Here is a 17,308-nt window from a genome sequence, read left to right as displayed (position 1 = left end):
GCATATTCGTTAAAGCAACCGATTTGCCATCGCATATTCAAGTCGTGAGTCATTGTAAAGGAATGACAAGTGAACACACACTGTGGGTATTAATTTACACAATAAGATGGATTTTTCTGCTATTCTCATGTTCCTCAATGGACCCCACCCACCCATCTTTGAGAAGCAAATGTTGGACAACATTAAAGCTGAACAAGCCCAAACGAAGATTGAACCAGAGATTTTTGAAAAATTATTGCCCGTTTAGAGGATAAGTCTGTGACAGGTAAATTTGAAATGGCTGGTGGAGACAAAAGACACCAAGTTCATGCAGTGATTTTCGTCGGACTTCTAAAAACTGGAAAGAGGAACGAGTGATTCTTGGGAATGCTTTTGATTTGGTCAGTTATGTTGGTATTAGCCCTATTGTGTGATTCTTCGTTCAATTCAGTCGTTGTTGAATCCAACACGATTTCGAAGTGGCAACATATAGTCTGTGATGGATGCCATCGGGTACTAGAGTGATTTGGCTTCACTTGGACTCACGAAAATATTGAAATCTGTTGAGACAGAATGTCTTGTTTACTTGGTCACCATTCTCAGAGAGTCATGCACTTGTTTGATGATCGTGTCCAGAGAATTTACAATTTGTTCATCGACAATTTCTCGCTGTTCCGTTTCTCGCCTTAGTTCCTCTCTTAAGTTGTCCACCTCTTCGAAAATCCTAGTTCTGAAATCTTGATCAATCCTTGCCTTTGCTTGTTCTACTCGTTCCATGTCTTCTCTAGTTGAAGTTATAAACAATTCTCTAGCCTTTTTTTCACTTTCTAGTTTTTGTGAAACTTTGAAATATTCATCATTGATTTTTCTGGTCAATTGTGCTTCCTTTTCCATTCTGTTCATTCTCTCTTCCTCAATCATGCTTCTGAGCTCTTCTAGCTGTCCAATAACTCCTGTTTTCATAGTGTTGGAAAATTTAGATGCATAGTCCTTTTCTTCTGCCAGTAATTGTTCGAGATTGATCACACGTTTCGAAAGTGTATCAATCACTAGTTGCATTTGGCAAAATTTCTCATTCATTTTCTTTTCAATGGCATCCTGTACAGTGTTAATCTTATTATCACACAAAGTTTGTAAAACCTTATCGCCTTCTGCTCGTTTCCTCATTTCCACCGTGAGATCTTTTTCAATTTTTGCCACTGTATCTCTCAGTTCGAATACTTTTGTTTGTTCTACTTCTTTCTTTGCTGTCAAATCTTCCATGAGGTCCCCATTGAACGTCTGAGCACTAGTCTTGACAGCATTCAACCTCTCAACGATAGGGCTCACTTGTATGGATTTCTTGGAAGGGCTGCTCATAGCACTACTTCCATGTTGTGGAGTTGAGAGCCCATTCATAAGGCTCCTCCTTTCTATCCGTTCGGAGCCGGCAGGAGAAAGTTGTAAATCATGATTCATGGTTGCCAGAATATGATCCCGATTTAAGGACGTTCTCGACTCGGCCAACTTATTGTTGCTATTTACAATATTATTCACGTTGATAGTTCCACCTCCAACATCACTACCCCTATTATTACTACTACTGCTCGTTGCAGATAAATTCATCATCTTTGATCTCACTACAGCGCACAAGAATCATATACACTCCTAGATATCAATGTTCTATTTTATGCCTGATCTAGCTAATACTGATCGTCTTGTTGTTGTTCTTGCTGTTGTATACAATCACTACTGGTGTTTCCGTAACCGACCGAACAATGAGATAAGGCTTTCCAACAGAGAGAGAAATTTCAGGTGTGCGCGTCGTCTTATTGTAAGGCTCCAAAAAAAATGGTTGCCTCAATTTTTTTTTAAAAAAATTTTCTGACCGTTAGGAACACTTGGAATCACAATTATTGAGAGGAATGACTTTCTCATTCGTTCGTTCCATGATGAAACACTGCTTGTTGTTTCTCTCTTTATGGGAGTAACTATCTTACCTCTATAGACGTGTGGAATGAGCGTTCAATGATCAAGGATGATGATGTGAAGATTATGTGAAGGGATCTCCTGTGGGATTTTGATGATAATAATAATTGACATCGTCATAGTAATAGTATGGATCGGTTTGGTAGATTTGTGAGTCGTTGTAATAATTATTGTTACTGTGAATCAATAATTCTCGTTCTGCTTCTGAATTTTCTTCTAAGAGGAAGAGAGAGGCGTATAAGAATTGGAAAATGAGATTGAAAAAGTGTCGAACTCGATGTGTGAAGAGACGAACAGACATTGGAAAGTGAAAGGCATCAAAGAAGAGAAGAAGACATTCAAAGGTTCTCATGAGAGGATCGTACGATCTCAGAAATTGATGAATGGTTGCTGCAGTGAATTCCTTCTTCCACTTGTTCCACCAGAAATTAAATCTTTTTAGAGTTTTGCTAATTTTTGAGTAGAGTGTGTTGCTACTGTTGTCGTGTGTTGTGGTGAGCGATAAATCATGTGGTGATTGTTCAGTATAGTCCTTAAATAAATCGATCATGACCGCATTGAAGGATTTCAATTTTTGTGAATTTTCTATGGTTGCATGTTGACGGCTCTTTGGGTTGGTATTAATGGTTCTCTTTTTAGATTTTTTCTTTGATTTGGAAATTGCAGTTTGTGTTGATTTTGCAGATGGTTTCTTTTCGGACGAAATAGTATTAGGTTGGTTGACGTTAGTGAGGTGTACAGGTTGGGCTGTTAGTGATTGTTGTTGATGATCAAGATCTTCATTTGATGGAGTTTTCAGAGTAGGTGAAGAACGGGCCATGTCACATTCAAATTTTTGCTTCAACCATTTTGGTTCCAAGCACGAGAGTCCTTTTTGGGTCATATTTGGTTTTTCTTGATTATTTGCATTCAAAAGTTTTGATTGTACAGGTTTCATAGTTGTTGTATTTATGTGATCGGCACTGCCTGTAATGAGAGGAGATGGATGATCAAGGTGATTCGAACATTTGGATGCATCGGCTTTTGAATCCCATCTCTGTTCCTCATTAGAATTATTATTATTACTATTATTATTCATATTTAAACTCGAATTGAAGGCCCTCAAATTTTGATGTCTAAATAACAACAATCTCAAATGATCTGCCGAAATTAATGATGATGAACAATTATCATTTCGATCATCCATTTTAAATGAATATTCATGCATCATCGGACTAGTTTGCTGTTCCGCATTCCGATTCCTTTCATTCGTATACGAATCAAAAAAGTACATGTTATTTTCTGATGATGTGGTATCTTGTGCCGTCGGATCAAGATGCAACTTTGGATGAGCAAATTCATTGGTGGAATGAAAGCCTTCACCACACAAAGGACGTGCGGTTTGCATTTTTTTTTATATTTTTTTTTGTAATTGAAATGGAATTCTAATGAATTTCCGAATCCTAACATTGAAGAAGATACAAATCATGTCAAACCGTTTTGTTTTTTCGGGTACATGCATGACTAAGTGGAGAATGATCAAGAGAATCATGATGTGAAACAAGATGAAAATATTAATGTCAACAATCCATCGTTTTGTTAATATGATTCTTGTGATGATAGATACGATCATTTCTTATGGCTTCCAATCTTATTTAATGCTGGTGGATGTGTGAGGACTTTTAAGTATAAGGCCACTTTTTTGGAGAATAATGTGCTGAGAGTTGAGAAGCATTATGAATGAAGGCATCCTAATGATTCACTGGTATTCCTGTGAAATGATGGTCATTTGGTCGTAAATGATCAATTCTGAAAATTCATGAATTTCAAATTCATTAACAACCAAAAGCCTTGGCAAATGAAGCAATATCAGTCACAACCAATACACATAAAGAAGATCGGTAACAATAACAATGGTTGTCAACAATAAAACACAAGAATTCTCTTAGTCCCGATCAATCAATACGTCACGCATTGGCATTTTAATAACGATAACAATTGATCACCTAATAATTAGCTGTGCTTGAATGGTAGATGTTTAAATTTTACTCCTCATAAGATTTTTCCCTAAGTTTGAGAATGTTGGCAATGAATGAATGGAAAAAGGCATCAAAACAGTCTCCAGAAACCAAAATTAATTTAGGACATGGTTTCTCTTTTGAAGTTGGAATTATTCCTGTTGTAACACTTTTGGCTGTGTTATCAGAGACTTTTTTCTCGAAAAAATTACTGGATAAATATCATAACCTTCAATATCCAATAGTGCCTTGTTATAATAATCACATAATTGTTTGGGTTCGAATGTCCTTATTTGTGAATCATCATTCATAAACTTATTTTGAACTACAAATAACACTTTCCTCCCACCAGAAACAAATACAGGCAAAAATCCATCAATACCTTGTTGATTCGGTTTTGCCTTTGTGATTACATTATTCATGTTTTCGTTTTGAATGAGTGATTTAGAAATTGTCTCTACAACTTCAACATAACGGTAGTAGGCTTTTATGCCAATACTGGTAATCAAAGTCATATGAGCAAGCATATCTGTCATATGTGCTCCTTGAAAAAGTTCACCAACAGTAAAAGTATTTACAGGCTCAATTGGTTTCAATTTGAGAATATAGTTCAGTTTGCAGGTAATTATTTTCAAACATAGCTCTTCAAATTTTTCCCAATCCGGTTTTGTTGAGGTATAAACAAAGTCGTTGAATAAGCTTTTTGGAATTTTCTCATTTGATTCTGAAAGTTTATCAATAGCAAGAAGTGGTATTCCAATATGGTCAATAGTTTTGTAAATTCTGCCTTGGCCAGATAATTCTTCAACTCTCTTTTCATATTTGAGAGCTTTGTGAGTGCTATATGGAAATTCTGAAAGAGTAAGTATGGATAGATATTAATAAGCATCTACTTCATCGTTTGGTTGATATATCTTATACACCTCTTTCACAACATTACCGTAAATATCGCTTATTTTTGTTTCATTCATGTGTTGTGCCTAGATATTTAGAATGTGAATGATACTCCAAAAAATCTGATACTTTGGTGTATAAAATTCTATTAAATCTTGCTCTTTCATAATAATTTCGACATCCTCTTGTCGCAATGATGGTAATGAGACAGTTGTTATTTGGTCCAAATTTGGCATCGGATTCCATTAACGTTCCTGATAATGATGGAAATAAAATCAATCCCTGTTTTACCTCAGACATAATACGAGTCTTCCCACTCCCACCTTTGGCAATCAAAAAAGTTAAGTCTTGTTTGTTAATTTTTTCTTGTTGACTTGCTTTGTATTGTCTTGCACTTAAATCTAAAATCGCTTGTTTTGCTTGTTCTCTATTCAGCATGCCATTGAAAATGAGACGATCTAGATAGCCATGGTGAACATGTGATAAATCTCTCAATTTTAGCTCACTGATCTCTTGCAATAAATACAATTCTTCATCAGAAAAATTTGGAATTATCTCTATATATTTGTCTGGAATGTATTTCGGTTTTGAGTCTACCAATTTCCGTTCATCCCAATAAAATGTAAAACAGTTGGCACAAATTTCACGTGTGGAATTTTCATGAGCAAGATTAGTGTACAGTTATCCAAATTACTTTCGTTTAGAAACGGTTTTCAATAATGGTAATTGTATCTTATTTTTCTCTATCAATTTGTCTTTTATCCAATTCACAACAGTTGTGCAAGTGGATAAATCAATCTGGTTTTCAAAAAATTGTTTCATGATACAGAGAGTTCATTCCCATTTTGTTGAGCATTTTCGAGTTCGTACACAATCTTTGAGAGAGTTGTTCCATCAAATTTTGCATCATAGAAAGGCTGAGCTTGCTCTATGGTTAATCCAGCCCCACCGTTTAGTTTTGATTGGCATAATGCATCCTTTGTTTGACCCTTGTCCCACAAACGAAAAAGTTTGGGCATCAATGCATCATTGACCAATATACCACGCTTGAACAAGTATCAGAAAGACGAGGTTCAATCATCCCATTCTTGTCCTTGAACTTGTCTTCTAACAAAGAAATAGCAGCTAGCTTTCCGACCTCTTTGATATTATGAACAATGTTATCAAGAGTTTCCTTTGAAACCAGCTTCAACGAGAGGTTTGACATCATCAACAGACAATGAGGCTCCACCAACGACATCATCCAAAGTCAAAATGGAAGCAACTTCTTGGGTTGTCCATTTCTTGTATTGGTTGAAAAGAGGGCTCCGGGCAATAGGAATCTGTGAAATGGAGTCGGACGTGAGAGTCCCTGCTAGCTGTCAAAATTCTCATTCAAAAAAAAAATGGTCTTCAACAGTGTGAGAGGTTCCGTCGAATTTTTTCGTCCTTCTCATCATCATGTCTATCCCAACAGCAATGGCATGATTCCTTCTTCTTTCGGAAGCATGCTTCCTCATCATGATTGGATTCATGATCATCAACATTCCGGAAATGGAAATCACATGGAAGAAGAATCGTTTCATATGATCGGAAGAATTTGGATTAAATTGGTGGAAGCGAGAAGATTGATTGCTGCGGATGTGAATGGAACAAGTGATCCGTATTGTGTGTTGGTGGGTATGTGTTTAAATGGAATGGTCATCATTTCAATTTGAATTCAATGACTGTTGACATTTAGTGGAAAATGTTCAGCAAAAATCAAAAGTTATTTATCAGAATTTAGATCCGATTTGGAATGAAGAATTTTGTTTTGATTTAACGGATACGAAACAAGAATTAGTGGTCTATGTAGGTTTTTTATTTTTTGAGTGTCAAGAATGTGGATGATTATTGAACTGTCACTTGTCATATTCACAGGTCATGGACGAAGATACCATCGGGACTGATGATTTTCTTGGTTTTGTTGAAATACCCATACAAGCCATTGTTGAAAGCAAAACAGATATCACAGACAAGTGGTACAAACTCAAATCACAAAGTGTAAGTCGTTTCATTACGCCACGAAAATTTCAATCTTTGAAAATTTTAATCATCAACACATCACGATGAAATTTGAAATTTTCAATCTTTCGAATAATGATCTCAATTATCACATTGTCACACTTTTCACAGCTCACTCACAAAGTCACCGGAGAAATTCATTTACAACTCAAGTTCCTTTCAAAAAATATTTTACTCTCAAATTCAACTCTTTCACCACTTTCAAACTCTGAAATCAATGAATATGGAACCATGTGGGGCTCTGCCGAGGATAATGAAATTCAAACTAGTCTTGGTGACATTTTTTCTGTTGAGAGAATGATTAAAGACATTCACTCTGCTGATTATCTTCATTCCTTTATGAAAGATGAGTTGTGTGAAGAAAGTTTAGAATTTATTTATGCTGTAAATCAATACAGAAAGGTGTACAAGCAAATCCTTTCTCGAATTGACAAATCATTCTGTTCTTTCGATTCCAATGAAAAACTCAAAGATTTAAAGACTATGGCCACATCGATCTATGAACGATTTGTTCGACCTTATGGACCTCAAGAAATTAATTTACCATGGGAAATACGAGAAAGTTTACAAGAAATTTTTGAGAAGAAAATTTCACAAATGTCAACATCATCCGTATTGACATTGGACATTTTCAATCAAGCTCATTCCTATATTTTGAACATGATTCAGAATGATATATTTCCAAGATTTTTATGTTCTGTACACTTTACAAATTGGAGTTATTCATTGGATTGGGCAATCAAATTTAAAATCATGATGGAAGAGAAGCGAAAGAAACAAAGTTTATCCTATCTCGTCGAGTTGATGGATGATAAAAGTTTGAATTTCCTGAAAAAGAGAATTGCTCAACGAGAGAAGAAAAGAAAGATGTCTCAAAATGCACACACCATGAGTAATACTACTCCTCAAGATTCCAATTTGGATGATATATCTGATGAAGAGGGAGTATTGGATGATTTGAATTTGAGTGAATATCACACTTCAAAATATCTTTCATCGTTTAGTCATATGGAACCTCACACAAGTGCAAATTGTACTACTGGACATCAACATTTTCCAATTACTTTAACATCACTTGAGCATCAATAGTCCTCATGACTTTTTAATTGATGTGGACATCAATTTTTTATGAGCAATTTCTTGAAGATATGATGTGACTATTGCTCCATCAATTCACCGACAAATCTTTCATAGATTATGACTATTAAAGGTTGGTATTTGTCATCCACCTTATTTTGTCTTTTATTCAATCCATCGCAAAAATTAAACTCTATTTCTTTGTAAAGCTGGCCTTTCTATTTCCATCCTTAATCATCTTTTCAAACGATTCACTCACAGCACTATTTCCAGCTCGTATGCAAGTCAACCGAGGTGCTCTTGAAATCATCTTTTTCAGAGATGAATCTTCCACTTTACTAGCTCGAACATCTACCATTCGAAGGTATGGAAGTGTGGTTTCTTTCAAATCAATTTTGGAGAGGTTTGAACAAAACGAGAGTTTCAATGTGGCCAATTTGTATTCCACCACATGATTCGTGTCAACACTGGAATGATCAATTTTGGGAAAGACCACACTTTGAAGATTTTCTGAAAATATTGTCAGCACTCGTAAGGAAGGAATCACCTCCAATTTTCGAACCGTTCCCGAAAAGTAAAGACTTTCGAGTAATTCACATCTTGGTAGAACGGTTTTCAAAATGTTTTTTGTTTCCACTTGAATGAGTGTGAGGTGTTTTAGTTGAGGACATTCTGATAATGTTTTTGCCAAAGCGTCTCCAGTGACTGTATGAAGGTAAATGTTTTCCAATTTAGATGGTTGTTGATCTTCTGAAGAAATGGCTAATTGTCGAATTTTAGAATTGGTGACACTCAATGAAGTGAGATTATTACTCTTAATTCGAATGTTGGTGATTCGTGTGAGCTCAATACTCTCTAATAGGGGCATCGTAATGTAAAAATCAACAGGATTCTCATTTTCTGAGATGATTTTCAATTTCTTTAAGGATGGAGATGAGAAGTTGAACATGAAGGTATTTGTTGAAAATTTAGAAGTCAATGTGAATTCTTCCAATGAAGAAATGACTCTCATCAAATTAGAAAGTCTGAATGCAAATGCATGAACAAATGGACTCCTAAAGTTGAATGAGAGAGTTTTCAAGTGTTGAGACGATTTTAGACATTCTTGAATGATAGAGTTCCATAAATGAGAGTCACATCCTCCAGTGAAAGTCAGATTTTGAATAGATTTCAGTGATGTCTCAGGATGGAGCACTTTCAGTCCATCACAAAACGAAAGATTGAGAGAAACAATTTGAGTGGTCATTTGATTCGTTCCCAATTCAATTCGAAATTCTCTTAAGCTCTGTAAATTGGTCAACGACAAGTTCTGCATGTATAAATATTTCACATTCTCTGCTTGGACACCAATGCACGCTAGGGAGACTTTTTCCAGCAATTTACAATTTGAAAGAAAACAGTGACGAAGGAATGTGAAATTTTCCTCATATGGATCTTTTAAGAGGTGAATATTTCTCACGTTGGGACAAGTATCAATGCTCAAATAGCGCAAGGAAGTTGCACATTTGGATAAAATTGAGTGAAGCTGTCCTGTCATAATCATTGAGTTTCTAATCTCGAGTTTTGAAAGATGTACCTTCTCTTGAAGGATGGATATTTCACCAAAATTTTCTAAACTTAAGTGTTCAATATTTGGTAAATCCAACTGTATTAAATTGGAATCAAAAAACTTGTTGAAATCGCTGAATTTCAAGAATCGTAACGAGTCACTTTTGAGATAAATCTTGCCATCTGGCTTTGTTTCTCCAGTGGGAGATGACAATTTCACATCCATATATGTTATATTTGGTAAATTTTTCACAACAAATTGGAGTACATTTGCATTGTGAGTAAGGAATTCTGAAATGATGAGCTTTTTCAGACTCGCTCGTTCTATCATTCCTTTAGAAATACTACCGCAATTGTCCAACACACTTCCAATAATTAATTCTTCCAATCGAGGAAGTAAAAACTTGTTGCTGTCTCCAAATAGAAGTTGATTGAAATCCGACGAGTACACGCTCTCCACACCAAAGCTTAATAAACTCTCCTGAGCAAATGCATCAATTTCTGTGAGCTCCTTCCAAGACAATTGAGGAGTCCATGTGGACTCAGAGGATGTTGAATCGCTCGTCACACTTCCAATGTGAAAGGATTCAAGTCCTTTTAAGCAGGATGAAAATTGTGAAAATTCGGATTCATTGGCTTCCTCAGAAAATTGAGATTCACATAGAGAACGGGTGCCTTTTGTTTTCTTTGAAAATGTAATTTTTAAACGCCGTAAATCGGGCATTTGGTTCGAGATGATTGACTTGATAATCAGTAATTGAGCACTTGCTTTTTCTGAAAATTTGACATTCAATAATTGGAGATCTCGTAAATTTTTAAATTGGTTCGATATTACGCTTACATCTTTCTTGTCAAGAACATTGTACATGTAGCTATCGAAATCTAAAATCAATCGACTTGTTTGAGTAATAAAGCTATAGTATTCAGAATAAATAGAAAAAAAGCTTCGTAATGTGACGAGAGAGGACTTGTTCGGAATTACTGCAATCGACTCTGTGCTTGATTTGTCAAACACCAAGCTTGACGACAAAGAATTAACAAACACTTGGTCGCTCAATGCAATCCAAAATTCATGCTTTGAAAAATACTCCTTCCTTATGAAAGCACATGTTTGTGACAATTTCAAAAAGGACAAAAAATCCAAAAAGCTGACAATAATTCTCATCTGATAGAGAGGAATGTTTTTGAAAAAAGGATTTTCGAAATTTGTATTCTCGATTGAAATTTGATTGGAGTAATGGGTGCTTTCTTTGGATGGATGTGTCCCAATATTATTTTCAATCATACAATGTTCATTAGGATTCACTTCTGTTGTTACTATTTTTCGTTTCTTTGTATCTTCCTCCTCGTGTTCTTTCCGAAGAGTGGAATCCTTTTTTCGTTTCAAATGATTTTGATTTGTTTGAGATTCATTTTCATCATCATCGTCATCATCGGATATAATAATAATTTCCTTCTTGTTCGTTTCCGATAAAGACGCATTCGACAAGCTTGTCGGAATGAGCTTTTTTCGTGAAGACATTTTTTATGAATGGTCAACAAGAAAATTCCAAACGCAAATTGGTTCATTTAACAGGTTGTTCACTTCTTCTTGAGATGTAGTTGAATAATAGTTTGATTCTGCCTTTTACTATTAATCGAGATTTGAATAATTCAAACGATATCCATCGACTTGGAAATGTATTTCCATTCATTATCAATTTAAAAAATGTCTTCACTTCAAGAATTGGAAGCTCGTCATCAACAAGAAATTAAACAACTCGAAGAGGAGAGAGAAGTGGAATTACAAAAGCTCTCCGGAGCAGCTGCAAAGAAAAAGTACGAAAACAAATGGAAGGAACGTATGCAGCAATTAAAACAAACTCATGAAACTGAGTTGTGGGAGGCTAAAATGTCCAGTACTGTTGGTGATGATGATGAGGATGAAGAGGAGAAACATGATGAAAAGACGAATGGTGGAGCTTCCAGTAAACAATCGGCTCAAGCAAAAAAAGAAGAGGAAGAGAAAAAGAAAGCCGAACAACGAAAACAGAAAAACGCCAAGAAAAAACAAAAGAAAGTTCAAAAGCAACAAGAACAACGATTACAGGCTCAACAAGAGTTTTTGAGTGATGGCGGAGTTTCTCAGAGGGATATTGAAATTCAAAGGATTCAACAATATTTTGAAAATAATTGGTGCATTCATGAGATTGATTCCGATGGTCATTGTTTGTATCGATCTCTTGCAGATCAATTGAACATTAATTTAAAAGATACCACAAATCCATATACAAAGGATTTATTAATACGAGCAAATAACGAGCTCTCAGAGAAGAATAAGAGAGAATTGAAAAATTTATCATCAAGCACAGGTTTTACGTATCTGCATTTGAGAAGTTTAATTGCAAATCAATTGAGAAGAAAGGCAGATGATTATTTTCCATTTGTTATGGACGTTTGTGAAACCATGGATCAATATGCGGACACAGTAGAGCATAGTAGTGAGTGGGGAGGTCAAGTAGAAATTCAAGCCTTCCTTGATTTATGTCAGGAACAGTATGTCCTGAAAATTGTTCAAGACAATGGTATTGTGACAATGGGAAGCAATTCGAAATCACAAACACCAGAACAATCCAATCTGATCGTGACCTATCACAAGAAGTATTATGCTCTCGGTGAGCACTACAATAGCATTCGGATTGCTCCTCTTGTCCCTGCAGAATAAAGAGTGAATTTTACATAATTTCGAACATGAAATGGAGAACATTTTGTTCAATATCTTTCAAGATGTTGTCTAAAGTCATGTCGATCTTTATTGCAGTTTCATTGTGTTTGCATGAATAGAGATGTTTATTTCACTACTTGATATTTAGAATGTAAGAATCAACATGACCACCTTTAAAACACTGGATGCTTTCAATGTCAAAGCACCATCGATGGTGTTGATCATTTCAGAGCCCGTAAAGGTAAGAGTTCAAAGAAAAGTACTCGAACGTAAACAAGTAGAATCTAGTTATTCCGTTTGTGAGAACATTGACTCAAGTGTGGAACATTTGGGTTTAGAAGCTGCTGTCAATCAAGTAAGAAAACCCAAACACATCTCAGTACTCAACACTGAACATGATCTCATCAATGGATTTACAGTAAATTTTCGAAACGAACCTATTGATTTCTTTCCGAATTGAATTTCCTTGTTTGAACAAAGAAAAATGGGAAACAAGCAACTGGATAGGCATTCGGTGATGGAGATACACCAAAAAACAAACCGTAAGTTTGAACCGGGAGGATTGAAGAATGATGTCATCAAGCACCGGGTCGTTTTGTGTTGTTTTGGTATTATGACATAATTCTGATTTCATCACATGTTGCAATTATTGATTTTGGAAAATAATTATAACGTCGGAACATGATGACAATTTGCATTATGGTAACAAATTCTTAATATTGGAAAATTTAATCGGAATTGAACACATCGTATGATGATTATCATGTTGCTCGTTGCCGAAATTCAAATATTATATTCATTGAAAATTAATTTATTAATGAAATGCAGTTCCGATCAGAGAAATTAAAGAATGGTATGCTCTGTTTTATCGACAATTCCAAGATGTCAGAATTTCAAAAGAACGATTTGCTTCTGCAATGAAAATACAGAATCTTCCTTCAAGTTATGAAGTCATCAGCCCGGCTTCATCTTTGCCATCCTCAACCATTCAAAACGGAGGCGAAGATAAACAACAACAACAACAGATGACAACTCAATCATGGGACACCTCTAATTATGATCAATCTGAAAAACCAACACTACCCAATAGAAATGGAGAAGAAACAATTTCAACAACATCAACAGCACCACCAGAGGCTCAGGGTAGCCCAAATTTTAATCAACGCCAAGAGAACATAACAGGTACTTCCTCTCCACAGCCAGGTTCACAAAACAACTCAAGTACCATTTCCAAGAATTCTTTCAATACTTCACCCGGTGTAATTTCTTTTCCTGATCTCATGTTTGAAACGTCACACGTGATGGCCTCTAAATATTTCTTTGCTCACGAATATTTGCCACCCAAACGAACACATGCTCATTTCCATAATCTTTTACCAACTTATGATATTTATGCAAAAGGAAACAAAGTAATAACTGCAGATTTTGTCTTTACCACTATAACATGTCCTCAACTTGTGGAAGATACTGATAATCCGTCACGAAAGAAACAACACTCCTCGTCAAGCCTTTCATTTCGTGACATGGCCATATTTTTCGAAATCATTTATAATTATCTACAATTAAGGCCATTTGAGCTTGAGAAACTTCCGAAACATTTGCAAGATCCAGACTCTTGTGCGAGATTTGTCTTTCAAAATATATTGAATCATTTTGGTATTGATTGCACCAAAGAAAGCATGGAGACAAAAACTGTTTCCAAGTCACAATTTATCGACTATTGTACTTTTAAAATGTCACAAGAAGGAGACATTTCAAATTATGCGAATAGCGCCCAACAGATGTGACAATGATGAGAAAATATTACCCATATTATGATGTATTTTAATTAAGCACTAAATTACTCGAGAGATTGTACACATTTGGAATTGATATGTGTATGGGTCTTTATTTGTCAGCTTCCTCCAACTCGCATATTGTCAAACATTCATTTTTTAATTGTTTTCCAAGATGCATCTTTTGAGGAATTTAACCAAGCATGTCTTTCTCAACCATTCCATTGAACAACACATTTACATCATCATCATTGAGATCAAGACATGCTTGGTTCCACTGAACACCTCCAAACTGTTGACTTCGTTGACCCAAGAGCTTTGAGACGAAAAAAATTAACTGAAAAAAAAATGAACGTCAGCGAAAAATCAGAGCGAACCTCTGAAAGTTCTGCCCCTCCGCTCAAACCACATGAACAGAATGGAGGGACACATGAGAATGATGGTGCGGGGAACAACCATGCCACCACCACCACTGAAGCATCCGTTGCAAGTTCTATCGGTAGCAACATCCACTCGGTTCATCCTGTGGATTCAACAACGACTAGTCCTGTTCCCTCGTTGCTAACAACAATAACAACATTACCTACCATCTCGATATCGGCCACACCTCCTGTTGCAACAAAACAGAGAGCCAACTCCTCCTCCACTTCTTCTTCAACAGCCTCTTCTTCTTCGTCTTCCTCTTTGGGTGGTGATCAACAACTTCCCTTGTTGTCCTCCAACGCCACTACTACTCCTCCAACCACAGCAACAACCACTCCAAGAACAACAAGTCTATCCCTTTCATTACCGACAGCAACATCCTCCACCATGAAACAACAACATGCTCCCACTTCAATACAGGAAGGACTTGCTGGCTATATAGTGTCTGATTCTTTGACTCCAACCTCCGAAGCAAGTTCCACCATATCTTCCACTCCAACTTCATTGAGCAGCCTTGTAATGGCCATCCCACAACCCGGAGAAGCAACATCTGGCTCGAAACCTAAAAAGAAGAAAGCTGGTGCCAAGAAAGCATCCGAAACGGTCAATCCTCCTCTTGTTCCTCTTACACCAGGAAGCGACGAGTACAATGAATTCGTTCAAACCATCAAAAGCAAAATAGTGTTGCCCAAGAAGTTGTGCTCGAGTTGTGGAGTGAATGACACCCCAACGTGGAGAAAGGGACCCTTGGGTCTTGGAACCTTGTGTAATGCTTGTGGTATTAAGTATTCGACTCATTCATTAACATTGGATCCTCAAACAGGTGGACGAGAGGGATACAAGAGCTTTGTTGTGTTAGGAGATCCATCTATGAAGCATTCTATCACTGCTGGTAGTGCGGAGGAGGATGGTTCGGCAACACCACACACCTCCGAACAACAACAACATTTGGACGGAGATGGAAATGTGTTAGATGCAAGTTTGGACACTTCAATCAAAACAGAAACACAAGTGGGAGAGAATGGAAGTTTATCGTCATCTTTGCCTTCTGATGCATCACAAGTTACTCCCGAGAAGAAGAAGAGATCTCGAGGAAGACCAAAAGGATCAGGCAACAAAAAGAAGCTTGCCGAACAACAGCAACAGTTGCTACAACAACAACAGCAAATGGTCATTCATATGGAGGATGGGGTTGACGTCAATTCCATCCCTGCACAACCTGTCGTCACTCCAAAGAGAGGACGTGGTAGGCCACCCTCCAAACACAAGCAAGCTGCGGCAGCAATGACGCCTGTTGTGGTGACTCAACCCGAGGATACAATGGATTTAAGCTTGGATTTAAACGCTTTTGCGGAGGATGAAATACATCGCACCCAGTCACAACAACCAAAACGACGTGGAAGAAAAAGAAAGAATGTCATAGAAGAAGATTCAGATTATATTCCTGAAGATGAGACCCATGTTAATTTTGTCACCACTCCTGTAACCATTGCAAGAGGAAAGGGTAAAAGCCTCCTGGCCGCACTACCCCCAAGTGAGGTTTCGACAATTCAACCAACACCAGTTGCAACAATTACAACCACTCAAAAGAAAAAGAAGGTGGTCTACTTCCCCACTGCCACTGAAACACAGTTACATTTGTTAGCAAAACAAATTACATCGGCAAATATTTATGGCAGCCCTTCCAGCGAACAAAATTGTATATATTTCTCATCTGAATTTCTTAGACAATGTATTGAGGGTTTTGGAGTCTTGCTCAAACAAAAGCAGAAGAAAAATGGTGATATTAACAAGATTCTCACTAAGGATGCTCTGACTTATATTTTCTTATTTTTGCACCAGACAGATATTGTAAATTTGATGCTTGTTTGCCGATATTGGTGCGACATTGCAAAATCTGAAGTCATTTGGAAGGAAATTTATCGACGCAATTGGGGAGTTAATGAAGAGTCGGTTGCAAGTTTCACAAAGAGTATTCTTGCAAGAGCTCCTTCTATCGATTGGTATGAAATGGTTCAAGCAAGAACAAATGTAAGAATATGCTCACCTATCCAACAAATTGAATTTATGGCAAAATTTTATGCTATCGAAAACAAACCTAAGATTTTGGCATGCATCCAGCAAAACCTTAATGAGGAAATCAATGAGAGAAATTCGAGAAAGCAACAACAACTCTAAGCATTTTGCGTGCAAGCCCACCTTTCTTGTGGTATGTAGCATGCATCATTTTTGTGTACACAAGAGAAATCATGTGATATGAACAAATTAATTATTAAATTTAACAGCCTTTGGAATAAACACCAAATCGTTGTATCGCGATAACAACAACAAAAGAATCTGCGGGCATGAATGGATCAACGAATCATCCGAATCGTGTCTCAACTTAAAAAGTCACAAAAACATGAATAGAGAGAATTTGGCCTCTACAAGCATCGTTGTGGTTGTTGTGGTTTCATCAACTTGTCTTTTTGTCTTGATGAACCACAAAAAATCATTCCTTGCGCAATTTTGCAAATCCTCAATCAACTGGTCATTCTCGTTTTGCCGCAATCGGCGTCGAGTGTCAAACACACATCCATAAAAAAAATTGTCTTCCGTCATTGGTCAAGCATTGTAATTGTGGTGCACTCTCTCATATTTTCTCATTCTCATCTCTCTTCCGCACACATTCATCATCCTCCATTTCTTGTTTTTTCACTCACAACAACAACAGAAGCAGCAGCAAAAATCATTGTCGTTCACAACCACCACAACAACAAAATATCAACGTTCCAAACCATCCCTTCTACATTCTTCTGCAACTATCCAACAATTTCCATAAAGAGGATCCTCGAGAATATATTCTCTCAACAACAACAGCAACAAGAACAACAACCTTGTCGTGATTCTCATCATCATCA

At 36.6% G+C, this 17,308-nt stretch overlaps 8 protein-coding genes across 8 annotated transcripts; 4 read left to right on the top strand and 4 right to left on the bottom strand.

Annotated features, from left to right (window-relative positions):
* Positions 1-561: 561 nt before the first annotated feature.
* Positions 562-1,584, bottom strand: FDP41_006421 (uncharacterized protein; the record flags this gene model as incomplete). The annotated part of the gene is made up of 1 exon (XM_044710055.1): positions 562-1,584. The coding sequence occupies one exon, from the start codon at positions 1,582-1,584 to the stop codon at positions 562-564; it is 1,023 nt and encodes a 340-aa protein (XP_044559102.1).
* A 427-nt stretch (positions 1,585-2,011) lies between these two features.
* Positions 2,012-3,334, bottom strand: FDP41_006420 (uncharacterized protein; the record flags this gene model as incomplete). Its single annotated transcript, XM_044710054.1, has 1 exon — positions 2,012-3,334. One exon carries the CDS (start codon positions 3,332-3,334, stop codon positions 2,012-2,014), a length of 1,323 nt encoding a protein of 440 aa, XP_044559101.1.
* A 762-nt stretch (positions 3,335-4,096) lies between these two features.
* On the bottom strand, positions 4,097-5,276 carry FDP41_006419 (uncharacterized protein; the record flags this gene model as incomplete). The annotated part of the gene is made up of 2 exons (XM_044710052.1): positions 4,097-4,797; positions 5,162-5,276. 2 exons carry the CDS (start codon positions 5,274-5,276, stop codon positions 4,097-4,099), a joined length of 816 nt encoding a protein of 271 aa, XP_044559100.1.
* A 947-nt stretch (positions 5,277-6,223) lies between these two features.
* On the top strand, positions 6,224-7,970 carry FDP41_006418 (uncharacterized protein; the record flags this gene model as incomplete). The annotated part of the gene is made up of 4 exons (XM_044710051.1): positions 6,224-6,497; positions 6,559-6,668; positions 6,738-6,860; positions 6,993-7,970. The coding sequence occupies 4 exons, from the start codon at positions 6,224-6,226 to the stop codon at positions 7,968-7,970; spliced, it is 1,485 nt and encodes a 494-aa protein (XP_044559099.1).
* A 181-nt stretch (positions 7,971-8,151) lies between these two features.
* On the bottom strand, positions 8,152-11,028 carry FDP41_006417 (uncharacterized protein; the record flags this gene model as incomplete). Its single annotated transcript, XM_044710050.1, has 1 exon — positions 8,152-11,028. One exon carries the CDS (start codon positions 11,026-11,028, stop codon positions 8,152-8,154), a length of 2,877 nt encoding a protein of 958 aa, XP_044559098.1.
* Positions 11,029-11,214: 186 nt separating this feature from the next.
* Positions 11,215-12,210, top strand: FDP41_006416 (uncharacterized protein; the record flags this gene model as incomplete). The annotated part of the gene is made up of 1 exon (XM_044710049.1): positions 11,215-12,210. One exon carries the CDS (start codon positions 11,215-11,217, stop codon positions 12,208-12,210), a length of 996 nt encoding a protein of 331 aa, XP_044559097.1.
* A 484-nt stretch (positions 12,211-12,694) lies between these two features.
* FDP41_006415 (uncharacterized protein) lies at positions 12,695-13,997 on the top strand (the record flags this gene model as incomplete). Its single annotated transcript, XM_044710048.1, has 2 exons — positions 12,695-12,752; positions 13,039-13,997. The coding sequence occupies 2 exons, from the start codon at positions 12,695-12,697 to the stop codon at positions 13,995-13,997; spliced, it is 1,017 nt and encodes a 338-aa protein (XP_044559096.1).
* Positions 13,998-14,333: 336 nt separating this feature from the next.
* Positions 14,334-16,586, top strand: FDP41_006414 (uncharacterized protein; the record flags this gene model as incomplete). The annotated part of the gene is made up of 1 exon (XM_044710047.1): positions 14,334-16,586. The coding sequence occupies one exon, from the start codon at positions 14,334-14,336 to the stop codon at positions 16,584-16,586; it is 2,253 nt and encodes a 750-aa protein (XP_044559095.1).
* Positions 16,587-17,308: the final 722 nt, after the last annotated feature.

Source organism: Naegleria fowleri (assembly GCF_008403515.1).
Source record: "Naegleria fowleri strain ATCC 30894 chromosome Unknown tig52, whole genome shotgun sequence".
Classification (NCBI taxonomy): Eukaryota; Heterolobosea; class Eutetramitea; order Acrasida; family Naegleriidae; genus Naegleria; species Naegleria fowleri.
The sequence above is the reverse complement of the archived record's forward strand: the minus strand, read 5'-3'. Positions and strand labels throughout refer to the sequence as shown.